At 38.7% G+C, this 20,881-nt stretch overlaps 1 protein-coding gene across 4 annotated transcripts in view; it reads left to right on the top strand.

Moving 5' to 3' along the window:
• The window catches only part of C8H1orf21 (chromosome 8 C1orf21 homolog), a 201,628-nt gene that overhangs the window by 94,512 nt on the left and 86,235 nt on the right, over positions 1 to 20,881 (top strand). For all 4 annotated transcript variants that reach the window (XM_048861556.2, XM_048861553.2, XM_075131533.1 and 1 more), the window contains one exon: positions 20,583 to 20,677. In XM_048861556.2, coding sequence (XP_048717513.1) covers positions 20,583 to 20,677 — 95 coding nt within the window. The remainder of the gene's footprint in view (positions 1 to 20,582; positions 20,678 to 20,881) is intronic.

The following is a 20,881-nucleotide window of genomic DNA, read 5'->3' on the forward strand; positions in this document are numbered from 1 at the left end:
CTCTTTTTTGGTACCAAAAAGAAGGGTGCAACTAAAACAATCTAGAGCAGTGCTACTCAAAGTAGTGGTCCGCGGACTGGTGCTGGTGCGCGAGCCATCGGCTGTCGGTCTGCACGCACAGTGGAAAAAAAGTTGCCGGTCCCCCACATCAGATAGCTTGAGAAGCGCTGATCTAGAGGGCACAGTACAGCTAGAGTGGAAAGGTTATTTCAGTTGCATTTGGCTGCTGAAGCTTCAAATTTTCCTTCAAGAAATTTGGCCTACTAAATTAAGAGAGAGAGGCGTATATGTGTTTTAAATCCTCATGTGTAAAGAGCTCCAAGTCCCTGTTGGATCTGTGCCATTCTTCCCTTCCCATCCTCCACTAGCCCACTTCAGTATTACATGGCCCTCTCCAGTACTACATTGCAGCATTCATCATTCCATCAGAGAGCTACACAGGGACTTCTTTCAGACATCAGTTGAAGCCACTTCTTTTTCAGTGCTGCCACTACTGAGCAGCATAAGGGACACACACTAACCTTGCGCATACAGTGACACAGCCCACTGCTTCTGTAGCCCAGCTGGGCAAGGTGTCAAGATAGCAAGATCTCCCATAGTGCTGCAGCCCTACCACTAGCCTATATGAGCTAAGCATTTATTAACTCCCACCCTCAAATTTACCTAACAAGATATTCTCTGGTGCTTTGCAAATAAATACCTGATGCCTCTTTATCTGGCAAGTAATTAGGCTGCATTCTTAATGAGACAACTGTTCAACAAGACGGTCAGCCCACAAAATGTGAATTTAAAAATGTACTTTCATATTCTTCCTGTTATAGAGCTTCCTCCTATTAATGTAATATTAATCTATGAGGGCATATTGTTCATGCAGCATGGAAAAGAATACCCCTTCTCACCAGCTATTTAATTTTATTAATTGCAATCTGTTCATTTTAATGGATAGAATAATTAATCATTGATGTCTCATGAGGAGTTGAAGCAGCTCCTTACTGCTAACATTTCTCTTCAGTAAACCAAAGCCAAAAAAGAATAATTGAAACTTATAACACACAGCACAAATCTTCCAGACATAAAAGATATACCAGTTAATAAAATGTCTTTAGTTACGGACCATATAAATAGCTGCAAAGTTAACTCACTTTAGCACACAGCATAACATTTCCCTTCTGTAGGCTAGCAATGACTAGCAACAAAACTGTGAGTTATTGCATTACCTTTGAGAGCCACCTACTCTCTACAGTTGCACCCATTTTACAAATCTTTTTTCAAGGACACTATAGACACAATTATGCCTCCTACAGGGCAGCAGTGCACTGAGAAGCAGGCACACCATCTAAACAACCAATGACACTGAGGAGAACACATAGGCAAGCAGTTCTTGCTATGCATTTTATGCAGTGCTCTCCTACCCCAGCACAGTTCTTAGCTTGCCCTCCCCAGTCTATCCCACCTACAATCCTCTGGAACCTCTAATACTTCTGACAGCTTTGTCTACTGTGTACACTCGGTGTATACTTTCAACCAAATCACAGCTTCCTCTAACCAGGTAGTGAGGGCACAGATGCTAGGTGTCAGGGTTCCCTCCCCGCTCTGAACTCTAGGGTACAGATGTGGGGACCCGCATGAAAGCCCCCTAAGCTTATTTCTACCGGCTTAGGTTAAAAACTTCCCCAAGGCACAAATCCTTTGTCCTTGAACAGTACGCTGCCACCACCAAGTGATTTAGACAAAGAATCAGGGAAAGGACCACTTGGAATTCCTATTCCCCCAAAATATCCCCCCAAGCCCTACTCCCCCTTCCTGGGAAGGCTTGAGAATAATATACCGACCAAATAGGTAAACCAGATTCTTTAAAAAAAGAACTTTATTATAAAGGAAAAAAAAAGTAAAAGAAGCACCTCTGTAAAATCAGGATGGACGGTAACTTTACAGGCTAATCAGATTCAAAACACAGAGGATTCCCCTCTAGGCAAAACTTTAAAGTTACAAAAAACAGGGATAAACCTCCCTCTTAGCACAGGGAAAATTCACAAGTTGAAAACAAAAGGTAATCTAACGTGTCCTGCCTTATTTACTTACTCTTTTTGCAATATTGAGACTCACTTTAGGATGGTTTATATGAGAAGGAGTTTTCTGACTTGGTGCTTCTCTGCTTCCCAAGAGAACACACAAAAAGAGCACAAACCACCCCCCCACAGATTTGAAAGTGTTTTCTTTCCCCATCGGTCCTTTTGGTCAGGTGCCAACCAGGTTATTTGAGCTTCTTAACCCCTTACAGGTAAGGAGGAATTCTAGGCTACCCTTAGCTGTATGGTTATGACACTAGGCATATTGATTTCCTCTCCACATTCTTTCCCAAAGAATGCAACATATGAAAGGTGTGGGAGATGGAAAACCCTCAATGTATGTACAGTTTTTATATAATATACATGTGTGCGTGCACACACACATTAATGAAAAAAATGACTGGTCCTGAGAGTATTTACTTTGGTTTGCCAGGTGTTTCTAGTAGGGCTGGCCCAAAAAACAAGTTACATTTAGTGAAAAAATGTTGAGGTTTTGACATTTAGTTTCATTTGGCATCAAAACAAAACAGAGCTTTCAAAATTTTTCACAAAAATGAGAGAGAGAGAGAGAGCGAGAGAGAGAGAGAGAGAGCAAGCAAGCAAGCAACCACCCCCCATTAGTTCAAGCACTCACCTGGGACATGGTAAAACCCTGCTCAAATCCCTGTTCTGAATATTAATTTAGGTGAATTCTGTGCTATAAAAAGCCTACCTAATTCTTTTCTTCATTTTTTATTTTTTAAATGCCCAGAAGAATTCTGAAACGTTAGCAGCCAGAATCATGAGAAGAACTAGAAACATTTATACCCCATTTGTCAACTGAGATTCCAAGCTCTTTTCTGACAGTGTTGTAATATTGGCTGCTAAAAAGGGGAGGAGGAAGAGATGATTAAAAGTCACCTCATTCTGATTTCTGAGTCCATTGTCTCATGGCTAGAAATGAAAGCTATGTGGCATTGCAAGATCCCTTCCACCCAGCAGTATTTAGCATTTTGTTTTTACAGCCCTGATGGTTCATGAAATATCAGACGGTAAAATTTCACTGGTCCCCAAATGTAGCAATTTTTTGGGAACAGATCCAAGACTGAATATAGCCAGTTCTAAACCTCATCAAACCAGTGTAATTTTCAGTCCTTGTAATGTATAAAATATTGCATATCCTAAAAAAACCAGAATGGTTCAGTGTCTTAGAGAAGTATGTAATTGGGCAGGTCTTTTGTGTGTTTATGAAAAAAACAAACTTTCACAGGACTCCTAGTATATAGGATAAATATATATTTAAAGCAGCTTTTAGGTGCAATAGAAAGTGGTGTGTATGTTTCACTTATTAGTAAAAACATTGACCTGCTGTTGACGAAGCATAGGTTTTACACCTTGATTAGTTATTTGCTTTGCCTTTCAAGCACTACTCATTTGCCACTTCTCTTCCCCAGTCCTATTCCTATGCCACTAGCTTATAAATAAGGGGACGTCTACACAGCAGCTGGTAGGATGCTTCCCAGAGTGGGCAGACAGGCACATGCTAGCTCTGCTTGAGCTGGTATGCTAAAAATAACAGCGTGGCTGCAGCAGCACACATAGTGGCTTGGCCTAGCTGCCTGAGTCTGTACCCATAGGGTTGGGCAGGATGGTGGTTGGGCAGGATGGTACTTGGGCAGTTAGCCTGAGCTGCCACTTATGCTGCTGCTGCCACACTATTTTTAGCACACTAGCTTAAGCAGAAAAGAACTTGTCTGTTTACCTATGCTGTGAAGCACCCTCCCAGCTACTGTGTAGTCACACCCTACGTAAGAGATTTATCTGTGTAAGGTCTGCTCCTTGTTCTCTGCTTTTATAGCTCCTGAGTGAAGCAAGGTTTTCTTTGGGATAGAGTCACTGTCTTTATTTGTACTTACAAACAACCAGGCACATATGTGATGCTATAAATTTAACAAATGAATGGAAAGGTGTTTCTGAACTTTATGCCACTCTAGGATCTATTGTAACACCCCTCCATGGACAGTCCAGTACTGAACCGCGTGCTATTCTTGAACATATAGGTATAGTAACGCTGGAACGGTGCCCCAATCCCCTCGCCCCAACTTACCTGGATATTACATCTGACTGGCAATATTTTCAAAGACACAGACCATCCCTTCTCTTCTCTCTGTTCCTTTTAATATCTTCTTCTTGTTTCCTCTCCTGTTTTCATTTCTTGACTTGATCTTTTTAGTGGGCTGTAGATAATCATATTTACTGAATATCCTTCCTGCACAGCACCATGTCAGTAATCTCCTCCACCCGAGGAATGGCTTCCTTTGAAAAATGTGGCAGCTGACTCAGAGGTACATGTTAATTAAATGAAAAAAAAAAAAAGCTGGACATTAATGTAATGTTAAGTTTCATGGTTAAGCACTAAAAAGTCAGACTATATGAAAGGTAATTATGAATGAACAGCCTCAACTCTGTGTTCCTTGGCTTCATAAGCATTCCTTGACAGTCTTTAATTATGTGATCACATGACTATTTCTTCAATAATGTAATAAAATGTAATATATAACACAATGTTTCCTTAAACACAAATCTGTATCTAAGAAGCCTGGAGAACTTGTAATTAAAGATTGTACCATGAAAGAGAAGTTTAGTTTAGTAGTTCAATGGTGACCTCCAAAGATTTTTACACATTGTGATTGTGTCTTTTATTGATTCTTTATGCTGTATTAAAATAGTCTTTTGGGTAATTCTTTTTTTTTCTCTATTTTTTCACCCTGTGTTGCTCCTAAAACAGGAAAAGTAGAACTCAATACAGCCAAAGGAATTTTGCTCAAACTTTCCAAATCCAATTTTAGACTGAGATCAAGCATGGAAATTTTTTCCCCAATGGTGAATGTTTCAGAAAGTAGTGCGTATGAAAATGGAGTTGTAATGGAAACTACTTTGCAACCTTAAAAATAGCTGGTCCTACCAGGTGTTCACTTTAATTCATACCAAAAAGGTAGGAATTGCCAAACTGGTCTAGACCATGCTCCTTCTAATCCTGTAACCCTCCTCCATGCTGACTAACCAATGACTGATCTTTTTTCTCTCAAGACTTGCAAAATAAAAATAATAAACCTCCTTAGCATTACTAGTCAAATGTTCAATACAAAGTTCTCCTCAGATCCCTGTCTGAACTTTGTAGAAATCGAAACACCACATAGTAGTCTTCCCAGAAACTTGTTTGTGATGCTGAAATGTATACGTGTTTACAGTTTTCCAAGCAACTTTATCACTGATCGCGTTTTCATTTGTTCGCAATATTTGTATTTTATTTGTGCAACTGTACTCTTAAAAATCTAGCACGGCTCACCGACTTGACTTCAGCAGTACCCTTGGCTCTTGGCAATGAGCGCATTTTAGATTCAGTAAGTAACACACTACTGAAAAAACCCATGTAGTTAGAATAGTCAGTAATAATTGTGATGTAGAATTGCCAAGGGACTAGATGACTCAGTGGAATTGGTCACTGTTCAAATATGGACAAGGTTGGTCATCAGAGGGCCGATTTGTTGGCCTGTGTAATGAGAGTTCATGATCTGGTTAGCTTCCTAGTAGATATTTGACCACATCATGAAATCCACCAACCCAGTTGTTAGTCTCTGCAATGAAGTCAACATTGAACAAGCCATCAGCATTGAATTACTTCACAGGTCAGAGTTGAGATCAGTTGTCATGGTGACCTGTCACACATTTGCTAAAAAATGAGAGGACCATTGTCAGGTTGGCAACATTTTACCTGAAAAACTTTACTTTGTAAATGGGTCTTGGAAAGTGTTTAACTCTTCTGTGGCATCTACTGTGCTGCTGTCATTCCATTGACATTCACATATTAGACTGACATATTTGGTTTTAGCAGCTGAGAGGCTCACTTTACTGGTAAGTATGTTTAAAGTAGTTAAGATTTGCCAAAAGCTTGCCTGATGTTTGCCATTTATTGTTAGAATGAGCAATATAATCATTTGTCAAATCAGGGCTCTAGCTTTCAAATGTTCTATAGGTGAGAAATTGTGAATCTTTGATCCCTAGTGTGGGCTGAGGAGCTCCATTCCCATGATGGAGTAGCAGACAGAGTTGCTGCCCAGGGAATGTACCAGAGAGGCCAAGGAAGGAAACAGTGCTGCAGCCTGTTGAAACCCAATGAATCTTAAAACATCTGAGGATCCAGTGGTTCGATTCCCCCCCACAGCACTTTTTGATGATCTGGCCACGTTCTGCCTCTGCGGCAGATCGATGACCAGTTACTACTTTAACCAACCCCTATGTGCAGTAAATGTACTGTCTTCCCCATGTCCACAAGTGGTTACTGGAGTTTCTCTTTTAGCTCAAGTGGTAGAGGCTTGTGATTTGGTGTGGAAGGCCTGTGGTACACTGACAAACTGTGGTTGGAGTTGTCACAGTAATTTAGGGTTGAGAGAGGAAGTTTTTCTTCACAGCCAGGAGGGCTAGAAATAAGATTAAAAACTCTAAAAGAAAACCCAAGACTACTGTACAATTGGGCAGCAAATTCACAGCCAAGGAATTATGGAATATCCTGGATTCTCTGATCTGCTCCTGTGCATGTGCTTCTCTGCCACCTCGTTATTCTTTGCCTCTGCATATTCTGCCCAGATGCTTAGTTTCCTGTTTTTCTGGACACTCCTCCTGCACTGGCAGCTCTGGTCCCATTGACAGCTTCTGACTCTTCTATTGCTGCAGATTGCCCACTGGTACCTGGCAGCTCCAGTGTCCAAGAGCAGCTCCTGCCTCCTCTCCAATGACTCTTAGAGGAGGCAGCTAAACTGGCTCCTCCTCCTCCCCTTCTTCAACTCCTTTTACAGGCATCCAGATCTTCATTACAAAGCTTGAATGCTGTGTAGAAGTAGCTGGAAGCAAGGAGAGGATGCCAACACCAATGTAACCTGCTGACTCTTCTTCAGCTACCAGCAAGCACTCTGCAAAGTGCAGCCTCAAATACTGGACTAGATATTGTCCATAGGCTCCAAATGTCTACAGCAGCAAAAGGGGGGAAGAGAGGATGCCTTTAAAGGGTTTTTGTAAAGGGAAATCATACTTTACTAGTCTACTAGAATTCTTTGAGGGGGTTAACAAGCATGTGGACAAGGGGGATCCAGTGGATATGGTGTACTTAGATTTTCAGAACGCTTTTCACAAGGTCCCTCGCCAAAGGCTCTTAAGCAAAGTAAGCTGTCATGGGATAAGAGGGAAGGTCGTCTCATGGACTGGTAACTGCTTAGAAGATAGGAGACAAAGGGTAGGAATAAATGGTCAGTTTTCAGAATGGAAAGAGGTAAATAGTGGTGTCCCCCAGGGATCTGTACTGGGCCCAGTCCTATTTAACATATTCATAAACGATCTGGAAAAAAGGGGTAAACTGTGAGGTGGCAAAATTTGCAGATGCTACAAAACTACTCAAGATAGTTAAGTCCCAAGCAGACTGCAAAGAGCTATAAAAGGATCTCACAAAACTGGGTGCCTGGGCAACAAAATGGCAGAGGAAATTCAGTGTTGATAAATGCAAAGTAATGCACTTTGGAAAACATGACCCCAACTATACATATAAAATGATGGGGTCTAAATTTGCCGTTAGAACTAAAGAAAAAAATCTTGGAATCATTGTGGATAGTTCTCTGAAAACATCCATTCAGTGTGCAGCAGCAGTTCAAAAAGCAAACAATGTTGGGAATCATTTAAGAAAGGGATAGATAATAAAACAGAAAATATCATATTGCCTTTATCATACTATATAAATCCATAGTACGCCCACATCTTGAATACTATGTGCATATGTGGTCGCCCCATCTCAAAAAAGATATATTGGACTTGAAAAAGGTTCAGAAAGGGGCAACAGAAATGATTAGGGATATGGAACGGCTTCCATATGAGAAGAGATTAATAAGACTGGGACTTTTCAGTTTGGAAAAGAGATGAATAAGGGGTGATATGATAAAGGTTTATAAAATCATGACTGGTGTAGAGAAAGTAAATAAGGAAGTGTTACTTACTTACTTTTCCTAACACAAGAACTAGGGGTCACCAAATCGGCAGCAGGTTTAAAACAAGACAAAAGGAAGTATTTTTTTTCACACAATGCACAGTCAACCTGTGGAACTTCTTGCCAGAGGATATTGTGAAGGCCAAGAGTTTAACAGGGTTCAGAAAAGAACTAGATAAGTTCATGGAGGATAGGTCCATCAATGGCTGTTAGCCTCTGTTTGTCAGAAGCTGGGAATGTGCAACCGGGGATGGATCACTTGATTACCTGTTCCGTTCATTCCCTCTGGGGAATGAGGGCATTGGCCTCTGTCAGAAGACAGGATACTGGGTTAGATGGACCTTTGGTCTGACCTGGTATGACCATTCTTATGTTCTTATGTGTGTGTCTTGAACACAGCTGTAGGAATAATTACAGCACCCAGTAGGAATAATTACAGTACAGAGAAATTTGCCTAACAGTGTGTTGGACAAGAGGTTTGTATTTTACAGAGCAGTAATGTGTGTTACGAGGGGTGAAGGATAAACTTAAATGTCATCAGATCTAAATGCAAGACACACTAAGGAAAATTTGAAGCACAGAAAAATCAGGGTGTGGTTGAGAAACTTTCTCCTCAGTGCTGTGACTATAGTACCACTTTCCTCATGTCTAATGCATAGTACATCACTAAATAAAGAACAAAGGCTTATCTTAACCCATGTCTGTTTTTTTAGGATACAGGCAAACCTGCCATTTTGTACGTCTAAAATGGAAATGCATTGTAGTGTGTGTGTCATATACCAGGATGTAGGCGGAGTTACTTAGTAGTTGGAACAGAAATCTAGCCTAGTTGTTGGAGCAGAATCAGAGGGTAGAGCTCGAGTCATGGTCAGGAGACAAGCCAGTGGTCAGAGTCAGGAGTTAGAACAACCATAGATGTAGAGCCAGAGTCATGGTCAGTGTCAAGCCAGTGGTTGGAGCCAGGAGTTCTGTGGAAGGTTGAGACTAGGGGTGGAGCAGAAGCATGTACAGGTAAGAGCAAGGGCCAGAGCAGGAACCAGGTCTGGCACAGATGCCGATGTGGAACACATTGAGCAGCCACTGTGCTGCTCTTGGTACAAGGCTTAAATGGTGAGCTGTTGGCCCTTTAATCCAATCAGAAAGCACAGTCACTTAATGAGGGTTTATTGGGCTCAGCCAAGCTCATTGGGTTGTGACTGCACCAAGAGCCAGCTGAAATCTTGACAATATGCAGTAGTTCTCACTGCTCTATTTTAGGGCTTAATAAATAAAAGACATTCCCGAAAGTCACAGCATGCATAGGTGTGTTTGGGGGGTTAAGCGATTCCTGCCCTTATTGACTGAGCCAGAATGTAGTATCATCATCACCACTGGAAATATTCTTGTAGCATTATAGTTGTGCTAGTTGTCTCCCTTATGGTCACTAATACAGGAATCTGTGAGTCCTAAAGCAATTCTTCACACTGTTTTCCAATACTTTTTTCCCCAGTAATAATTGTTTCAATATTATAAGTTGATATGCTCATTTATCATCCTGACCATTATTAATGAGCGCTGTTTTCTTCATTACATTGCCATGGTAACTGTGTGACACATTTGAGCAGAATTATCTGTTTCCAGATGGAGAACTTCATTCAGAGTATTTGCCTTTTGAGAATGCCAACGGCATATTTTCTTTTAAAATGCTTTCTTCCCCACCCACCCCCAAAATTGTTTTCTGTTTAGGGCTGTTGCTGCCTTCCTTTTTGTATCACGATGGATTTTGTGGAATTTGTTGTACAAGTAACAATGATTTGTCTAGCTTTTCTTTTCAGCTTGTTTGCTTTTTACCTCTTTGTATCTAGTTACATTGTGTTTCTTCAGTACGTTTGCAATAGTAGCAAAGTACATCCCACAAATCCCTTCTTCCTTTTTCATTGTTTGTGGCTTTCTCTTCATATAGAATATTTCACACTGTGCATGACAATATCCTATAATTCTGATTCTGTCCAATACTTGATTTTTTGGACCACATCAAAAGAAAAGGTGCTTAAAGATTTATTACTTTTTTCTATTTTTGTCATAAGGGTGTGTGTAAAATATGTTACTATTTAGTGTTAATCTGTATAGAAAAATAAATGTAGATAGAGCTTTAGGTATCACACATGTCCTTTCCCTGACCACCTTATAGCAGGGGTTCCCAAACTGTGGTATGCGTACCCCCCTGGGGGTGTGTGAGACATCTCTGAGGGTACACAGGAGATACTGTATTGTTTAATGGTGAATTTTGTTTGTTGTTTTGTTTATTGCATTGTCATAAGCTACTCAGATGAAGCTTTAAAACTCTATGGGAATTTGATATATAAAATACCGTAGTTAATTTACTTCAAGATGTACAAGTGAGAACATAGATATACAGAGACGCTTACATACAGAGCCCTCACCTTGAGTCATTGTACAGCGTGGGTTCAGTTGCTCCACAACTGTCCAGTCTAACTGAGCTCAGAGTGTAGGGGTTTTTTCAGTTGTATACCTCACACTATAACTATATCTGTATGTAACAGTGAAATATGGACAGATGGCTGAAGACAGGTAGTGTTAAAAAGAACACACAAAGTAACAGTGATGAGAAGGGTATAGGTATGCGGGCAGCTGGTAGATCTGGAAAGGGGTATGCAATAAGAAAACTTTGGAAACCTCTGCCTTATAGTTTAAAGGTCTCACCCTAAGAAGTGTAAGTATCATAACTCTTACTGAGGTCAATAGTCGTAGGTCCTGTGCACTTCTTAGGGTGATACCTGTTCTTAGAAAAATACAGCACAGGCCCATCATAACGGACACATCAGTATAGCTTTACTTCGTAAGAGCAGGGAAGATGAAGGGATGCATGGCACACAGGAGATGAAAGAACAGTAGAATAGTGTGTTAGGCTGCATTTTTTCTTAAGCCTTTTGTTTGTGTGGGTTTGTATTGTGCCTGCCAAAAAGTGAGAAAAATGTAGTATTTTAATATGTAGTTTGGATTTTGGATTTACTGGTTTGCAATATTCAGGAACCAGGGAAGGCACCAAATATAAAACTCTTAACTCTAAATATTACCCTCTCTCAGAGTCATAAAGGGCCTGATCCCATGTCCACTGAAGTCAATAAGAGTTGTTTTCTAGAGGCGTCAGTAGTTTCAGAGAGGATATTTCCAGTTATACTTCAAGCTATCCTGCAACTATCTATGCTACTGTGAAGGCTGCAAGGCTCGTAATCAGTCACATATTTTCTTTTCTTACTTCTGATGACACTATAATTACATAGAAAGCTATATTTATATAATTCCATCAGGGAATTATATTCATTTTTACCTACCTCTAGCAAGTGATTCTTCAATATGTTGGCATCACATATCTTTTTTTACTGTATTTTTGTTTATTATTCTAGGAAGAAGTTCTTCATGTATAACAGGAAACCTGGTTACTTACGGCATTTCTCAAAAATTGGTCCTGATATATTCCATTACTGAGCATTAATCTGTGTGTGTAATATATATATTACACATATATATCAATGGGAGTTGCTGCTCAACACTTTTGAAAACCAGGCCATCTATTCAGGCACCTTCATGTGGATTTTAGGCATCTAGTCCACATCTTGACTGATAGGTTTATATTCCTAACTAGTCATTTTACATTCAAGATAGATTGTCAACTTTATTTTTTACCAAATGTACAATGATTTTTTGAGAGAACAAATATAGATTTTTCTCATGCATGAGCAGATACTGTATTATGGAGCCATGATAGCCATACAAATTAGGGAGGAAAGACAGTTTCCATTAGACGGTTTATTTGTTTACACTCTCAAACTGTGCAACTTCTAATTCCTTCTATGTGCATTTTTGAATATGTAGTCTTTTGCCCAGGAGAATTTTTTACTTCTCTGAAATCAGGGTGGATTGATTTAAATCATTGACTTAAATCACGATTTAAATCAGCAAGTAGGAAATCTTTATTTAAATCATCTATTTTAATCATGTTTTGCATTTATACTTTAAGTTATTTTCCTAAAGAAATTTTGATTCTTGGTGGTTGGTAACCATTAAAACAGGTTTATCTATAACTAAATATAGGCTTTACACTAAATTTGGTACTACTTTTTGCTAACCAGGAAAATACACTTCATCTATATGTAGGGCCCTACCAAGTTCACGGTCCATTTTGATCAGTTTCATGGCAAGAAGATTTTAAAATTGGTCCGTTTCACATTTTCAGATGTTTACATCTGAAATTTCATGCTGGTGTAACCATGGGGGTCACAACCCAAAAAATACCCAGAGGTGGGTCTGATCTCTTCTCCCCACACCCCCGGCCAGAGCAGCCATGCAGAGGAAGGACAAGTCTTGTCTCTCCCTGTCATAAATATAAAGGGAAGGGTAAACACCTTTTAAAATCCCCCCTGGCCAGAGGAAAAACCCTTTCACCTGTAAAGGGTTAAGAAGCTAGGATAACCTCGCTGGCACCTGACCAAAATGACCAATGAGGAGACAAGATACTTTCAAAAGCTGGGGGGAGGGAGAAACAAAGGGTCTCTGTCTGTCTGTGTGATGCTTTTGCGGGGAAAATAACAGGAATGGAGTCTTAGAACATAGTAAGTAATCTAGCTAGATATGCGTTAGATTATGATTTCTTTAAATAGCTGAGAAAATAAGCTGTGCTGAAAGGAATGGATATTCCTGTCTTTGTGTCTTTTTGTAACTTAAGGTTTTGCCTAGAGGGATTCTCTATGTTTTGAATCTAATTACCCTGTAAGGTATTTACCATCCTGATTTTACAGAGGTGATTCTTTTTACTTCTATTAAAATTCTTCTTTTAAGAAATGGAATGCTTTTTCATTGTTCTTAAGATCCAAGGGTTTGGGTCTGTGGTCACCTATGCAAATTGGTGAGGATTTTTACCAAACCTTCCCCAGGAAGTGGGGTGCAAGGGTTGGGAGGATTTTGGGGGGAAAGACGTTTCCAAACAACTCTTTCCCAGTAACCGGTTAAACGTTTGGTGGTGGCAGTGGAAGTCCAAGGGCAAAGGGTAAAATAGTTTGTACCTTGGGGAAGTTTTAACCTAAGCTGCTAAAAGTAAGCTTAGGAGGTTTTCATGCAGGTCCCCACATCTGTACCCTAGAGTTCAGAGTGGGGAAGGAACCTTGACACTCCCCAGGCTGTCTTGGACTCGTAGATAGCCCCCTTCTTCCCCCCAGACTGGGACACTCCCAGCAGCAGAGGGAGATTGGACTCACCTCCACAAGCCACCTCCGGGACTACTGCCAAGCCTCAGAGCTTCCTGCAGCATGGGGAGGCACGGGAGGTGGGTCTGATCTCCCCCCAAGAGTGACTGTGCAGGGGAAGGACAAATCCTGTCCCTCCTGGCCCAGGCCAGGACTCACAGCTAGGAGCCTCCCAGGAGCATGTGGGAGATCAGATTTCACGGGGAAGGGGTTAACTCAAGATCCGTGACATGTTTTTCACTGCCGTGAAATTGGTAGTGACCTATCTATGTACCTTTATTTAACCAATTATATGGCTTAATTTATATTTATTCCTATTGTTAATTTTTACCTTTTATTATGTTAGAAGATGGGTAAATGATGTATTTCTTTTTTACTAGATAATGATAAACATTTGTGTCAAGTTCTATGTAAATGGCAATTAAAATTCAATTAAAAATGCACAAAAACAGTATTTAGAAAAACCCTCTACCTGAATACATAAGGAAAAAAAGGTTTATAAAAAAGGTTATCAAAACTAACTGATTTATTAAACAAAGGAAGTACTATCTGTAGTCAGTGAATTGAACTGATTGTTTTTGGTTACCTCGTCCTTTAAAGATGTTAGAGCAAGTACATCTCACTCCCAGTGTTTTTGCATAGATGTGGGACAGTAAAACAAACTTTTCTGCTTTTTCAACTCTGAATTGGTTTCTTAACTTTGAATTAGTCATTGAACTGAAATAGTTGTATAAACTGAAAATGAAGAAAATATTCTATCTGCACCTACAATCAAAGGCTGGTTTAGTCTGTCAGAAAACTGGTTCCAGGTGCTTTAGCCAGTGACTTTCACGAGTTCAGTGATTTCAACTTCTTTAAAACTTGTCAGTTTTAAAGTTTAATATTTTTTATATTTAATTTTAATGATTTTAATAGATTATAATACATTAAGGCCTTAATGTAAGTTGTAAATTTCTGATTTCTTTTTAAATAAATTAATTTATTTTAAAAATAAACCTGTATTGAATTTAAATAAAAAAAATCCAATTTAAATGTTAAAAATCTGTTTATTTTTTAAATTGATTTTTATCCATCCTGTTTGATATTTGACTTCCTGGTTGAGATGAATTATTCAACCTGTTTGAGAGATGTGATGTAAAAATGACTGTTTTGTTTTTGGAAAAGTCCTCTAACACTTGGAGATAAGTGCTGTGCATCATTTCAAGGTATGGAGTATTTCTAGGTTCAGTGTCCTAGTTCAAAGTGAATTTAAAACACCTGGTTGAGAAACCTATGTTGCTTATAATCTCTGAGTAGGAGACTCCTGCAGAACTTAAACAAGCAGGAAAAGAGCTGGGAACAGGACTTTTATGGAATTTACAAGCAGCACAAAGAGTGAGCAGGAGGAGGGCAGGATTCCTGTGGAGCTTGTAAACTCTATAGACATCTTTCAGAGTAACAGCCGTGTTAGTCTGTATTCGCAAAAAGAAAAGGAGTACTTGTGGCACCGTGAGCTGTAGCTCACGAAAGCTCATGCTCAAATAAATTGGTTAGTCTCTAAGGTGCCACAAGTCCTCCTTTTCTTCTATAGACATCCTGGCTCCAACTCTCTGTTCCAACTTGTTGTGTGACTCTTCCGCATCAAGCTCTCACAAATCCAAGATCTATGCAAAACTTACATAACTAAGGGAATTCCCAAATACACAAAATTACTGGAGCAGTTAAGGCTACCAATGCTATAAGTATTAATGCCATAATAATTATTAGAATGTTGTTATAACTATAAACATTTGAAGTTAGGTAACTGGAAGTTTGTAGTTCAAATGTCAGAGGCACTGGGTATCACCTTTACTTAAGGTCCCAACACCATCTTTATCTCTGCTCTCTTACCCCCACCCTACCCTTCCCTTATCAAACCTTTATCAACAAACCATAGCCCACCTATTGTCCCATGGAAAACATTACATACTGGCTTGTGATCTGTAAACTCACTGATAAGGGAGTTCTCCTCATGTTCACATCATCTCTCATGACCCTTTATGTACAGTCCATACAAGTCCCTGCCCTTGTCCACTACCCCAATGTAGGCTGGATATCCAGCTCTCCTCGATTTATCCTCACCTTTTTCCCAATATTCGTCAGGTATATTAGGCTCCAGATATAGCCCAGAGATTAATTTTTTCATGTCCACATTGAACATATGGGCCACAAGTACTTGATACCCTACTGGCCCTTAGTCTGGCCTGAGATTCTCTCTGTACTCCATCAATGCTATAGGAATTGTTGCAGGTTATATGAAGCATATAAAATCTTTTCTATTCTATTCTATTTGTTTTCTGCTCTTCTAATTCATATGTGCAAAAGGGAACGTTGAGTTTTTTTCATGTGGAATCTACTGTGGCGCTCTCAAGAGGATTGAGAAAATCACTGAAGGTGGGGGGGGGGGGAAGGAAGGTTGATATTGCAATCTTAACTCAGTATTTCCAGTCTTGATAGTGTTTAGGACTTTTTGAATGGCAATTTTCTGATTTCTCAACTTCCCTTTTTGATGGAATTCAGAAATAGGACTTGGTTTATATTTGCTGGTAGAGTAATACTGCTTTAAATTATCAATACATATCTATTTTCAGTATTAGCTCTGTCTTACTGAAATGCTGCTTTTTGGCACATTTTTACAGCCATCTTAGTTTTATTTACATTGGTTAGAAACACGTATGAACTAGACCAAATACAAAACCACCAAGTAAATTAAAAACCAATTACTGTCAGTTTAAAACTACCCTTTTTAAAAGTGAGCTGTTTTGGGACTGAATTTCTTTTGCTGCCAAATAGTTGCTGGTATAATGAGTAGCTTCATTTCCAGACCTTACTTTCTGTTGCAATAAAACCAAGAAAACTCATTTGTTTTGTTTTGATTGTTAACCCTTAGCAAGGGAAATAGACTGTATGAAAGTCCAATAGTAAAACAGAAGGGTTTGCCCTATTTTACCTGCCTGTTTTGTGCCTTCTTATACCCCAGTGTTTTTTATTCTGTTTCATTCTGTGTTAACATTTTATCTGTGCATGTGCTGTAAGAGCCTCATCTCTGTCTGCAATTGGGAATGCTGCTGTTCTGCAGCATGCAGGGGTCCAGGAAGAGCAGAGGTAGACTTTCTCTGTAGATGCCCATGGAGGATTTATGCTATATATGGTCAATAAAAATGGATAATTAAAAAAATTTTTTTTTTAATTTGAGTTGGATTTTTGATGTAAATTAAATACAGGGTGGTTGTGTTTTATTTTTAAATAAAGCTATTTAAAATTAAATTACCACCTATGGTGTAAGGCCTAACCATACTGTAATCTATTAAAATCATGTAAATACAAAAAATAAGCGGTACATGTTTGCTGCAAAGTTTTAAAGAATGTCAAACCACTGAACTGGTGGCAGTCACTGGCTAAGCATCTGGAACCAACGTTTGTAGAAGTGCTAAATCAGCTTTTGACAGCAATAGCCTCTTTTGCAGGTGCAGAGAGAATATTTTCTTCATTTCAGTTTATTCACTCATTTCAGTTCAATGACTGGTTCATAAAAGCTAAGAAACTGATTGGGAGTTGAAAAAGCAGGAAAGCATGTTTTCCTCTGCCAATCTATGAATAAAAACTAGGTGTGAGAGGAGGAGATGTACTAGTTCTAAAATCTTAAAGGACATGAGGATGGGAAACATTCAGTTCATTCACTGACTACAAATAATACTTCCTTTGTTTCACAAATCAATTGGTTTAAACCATAAAACATGTTTTGGTAAAACATTTTTTTTTCCCCAGCACATTTAAGGTAGTTTTATTTAATAAAAAAAATAACGTTTTGGTTTTGTGCACTTTTAACTGAATTTGAATTTCCATACAAATAGACCTTGACACAAATCACAACTAACATATTAATCATCTAGGAAATGCATCAATCAACATTTTCTAGCATTATAAAAAAGAGTAAAAATTAAGAATCTAAACAAATGTAAATTAAGCTATGTAATTACTTAAATGAATATGTATAGATATAGTCTATCCTCCTGGTTAGGAAAAAGGAGCACCAAACTTAGTGTAAAGGCTATATTTAGTTGCAAATCAACATGTTTGAATGGTTACCAACCAATGTGAATCAGTCTGTTTACAAAAATAACTAAAAAGTTCAAATGCAAAGCACAGTCAAAATCGATAATTTAAATGAAGGATTTCTGCTTACTGATTTAAATTGCTTTTTTTTTTAAATCAATCCACCCTGATGCTGTGGCTGGGGGATGATCTTTGCAGAGCCCTGGTTTCATCTCCTGTGGATCCACTGGCTACATGTTACTACATGGCACAGGGTCAGAGAAGCAACTGAGGAGTTCGGGTACATCTTCACTGGAAAAAACAACACTGCAGCAAGTTTTAGAGCCAGGGTCAACTGACTTGGGCTCACAGGACTCTCAAACGGAGCTAGAAGTAGCAGTATAGATAATCCCACTTTGGCTGGAACTTGGGCTCTGAACCCCAGCGAGGGGGTAGGTCTCAGAGACTGAGCTCCAGCTTGAGTGGGAATGTCTGCACTGCTATTTTTAGCCCCATAGCATGAGCCCCAGGAGCCCAGGTGAGCTGACCTGAGCTCTGAGACTTGCTGTTGCATTTTGTTTTTGTTTTTGTTTCTGTTTTCGCAGTGTTGATGTACCCTCACTGTACAGGTACCCAGGGCACTGCCTCTTAGCTGGGGGAAAAGGCGGAGGATTACATGTGATTATGTTCACATTTCTCACTGTATTATAGCATGCACATGTAATAGGATGTTGATAAGATGTGAGCTTTGAGTTCTGGATAATTCACTGACACTTGAATAGACATCCATTATTTAAAAATTAGTTCCCCTTGGAAATGTGCAGCTGAAAAGTATTAAACTTATTAAGTAATAGCAGAATATGGGGCTTCTTTTTTCTGAGCCCTGTAGGTCTATCTGTCTGTCTGTCTTTAAATTTCACTTTCAAGAAAGAACATCCTTTGAAAGGGAAAGGGTTTTTTGTTGCTTTTTCCCCTCAGAGTTCATAGCTGCACTTTGTGTTACCTTTGCTCCAGCCTGTTAAAACATTACAGCAATGGCATTTCAAATTAGTTGTTGAAAAAACAGCTTGTCTTACTATTTTGTTCAGTGGTGCCATGGAACAAAAAAAGGCTTTTTGTGGTCCAGCAGGGGATATTAGACATGCATCTCAATTATCAGCAGTAGTGGAAAAGGAAATACAGAAAATGTATAAAAGTTCACTGGAATTTCAGTAAATTTGCAACTTTAATTTAACTGTGAATCTGTAACTTTTTTTTCAGTCCAGACAGTATATAGCTAAACTCATATATAATAGCTACTGTGCATCACTTGTTTGCATGCCAAAGATGATACAGAGATGCAAGGACTATAGAACTCATTCATAGTAGGTCACAACATATAGAAAACAAAGGAGACTATGTACTGTAAGTCTTGTTCCTCCACATGTATAATGTCCATTCATACTGCTGTGGTGGCAATGTTGGAAGGAGTAGGTACTGAACCATTTATAAAGGCCAAATCCTGTGGTCTTTACTTTAGTCTTAGTCAGACTAAACTTCCTTTTGACTTCAGTGGGATTTACACACGTTTAAAGTTAAGCATGCCCTTACACTTGCTTTGCTGAGTTAGGGTCATATGCTGGAACCAGGGGGGCCTAGGGGCCATTCCCCCCCCTTTTTTTTTCAGAAAAGAAACATATGCATCGTGGGGAAAATAGGCTCATACTGCTAAAGGCCAAGATGCACTGTGAGATCGGATCAGATGCATTCCTAGATATCCACTGCAATCCTAGATAATCGCGTGATCAAAATTACATTATTTACATTTTTTGCTTAATAGAGATCGTATTTCTTCTATCTGCTACAGCCTGTTGATGGTGTTTTTTAGGTTTTCTAAAAATATATTTTTGATTTGATTTTTTTAATGAAACACTAGAAGAATCATTTTTATGGTAGCTCTCATATGGGGACATGTTTACCTCCCTTCAAAGTTGTTTGTTATTGTTTATTTGGCTGATGCCTTTTTCCAAGGAGATTTAGAATTTAAGGTTACAATTTTTAAATTATGCATTATACATAAACAAAGATGATTGATTGTAATGTTACAAATTGCAAGTTACAGTTCAATAATTAGTGCAGTATGAATAGTGGACTGTACATAGTAAAATGTAAATGCAAGTGAAGTACAATAAAAGAAGTGCAAAAATAAAATGCAGTCCTGATGTTTAGAATTAAAGTTGTCTTATTTTTTTTTTCATTTGTGCATTCTATAATTATACCTTAAATGTTATAATGTGGATTCCTTTTGTATTCTGGTCCCTTACGTTATGTTGTACTCTGTGGGATATTTAAGTAGTATTTTAATTCCCCTGCCACTTTGGCCTTGGCCACCCTCCCCACCCCCTTCTACAAAGGTTCCGACGCCTATGGTCAGGGTTTCTGTAAGGCTCTCAAGATTTGGTCTTACATGAGGATATGTTAGCCTTAGACATGTGAGTGATGCTTACATGAATCATTTCCTCCTTCCCTCAATGCAAGCATAGACTGTACTCCAGTATCACACAAGTCCTCAGTTTTCCTCACCAATTCCATGAAACACTACCTGCTATAAGATTTTTGTTAGCTGTAAATTCTCTTTAGTTCTTTAATACTAATTTTCTGCTCTGTTTCTGTATTTTAAAATTGCTTCACTTTTTCTTGAACTAGTAATAAGCATTTAAGTTACCTTGGGCACACGTTGCATAGGTTAGAACTGTATCAAACAATATCTTCCCACAAATAGGGAGCATGCAGACTTTCAGAGCATCAGACCCATCTTCCCAGAGAGGATCCATGATGGCAATAGTAGCTTGAAGACTTAGATGATAGAAAATTTTAATGCCTGAAGTTACTGGAAAACCTAAACAAAGAGATGTGCCTTACACATTGCTCTAGATCTGGGTCCAAGATGCACATCTGTTTGGATCAAATTCCAGAGATAACTGCGAATTTTTTGCCTGTGATTCCGCATGAGATTTACTTTTGAGTCACTTTTTTGAAGTTTTCTTTTCTAGACTTGTTTCCATGGTGGGTGTTATCTCAGAGTCTGCTCTCTTCCTTACTAGGGTCTATACCATTTAGGGCTTGGTTGATAATAGGCAGCATGTTTTTTCCAGTCAGCTGTTTTTCCATTTACTGAAGTACACTGATACAAAACTTTTCTTTCTTTCTTTTTTTCTTGGTACTCAGATGAGTATAGGATCAAACCAGTGGAAGAGGTCAAATACATGAAAAATGGGGGAGAAGATGATCAGAAAATAGCTGCCAGGAACCAGGAAAATTTGGTAAGGACTGAACTTATCATTTATTTAATAAAATTAAATATGAATTAAATTAAAATTAAATATAAAAATTTAAATAAATATAAATAAATAAATTTTATTAATATTTAATAAAATGTTTAATATGAACATGACTCTGCTTTTGTAATGAAATATGCAAAGCGCAGTATGTTTATATTACAACGTAAATGCTGCAAAAGGATTTTC

Source organism: Caretta caretta, chromosome 8 (assembly GCF_965140235.1).
Source record: "Caretta caretta isolate rCarCar2 chromosome 8, rCarCar1.hap1, whole genome shotgun sequence".
In the NCBI taxonomy this organism is placed as follows: Eukaryota; Metazoa; Chordata; order Testudines; family Cheloniidae; genus Caretta; species Caretta caretta.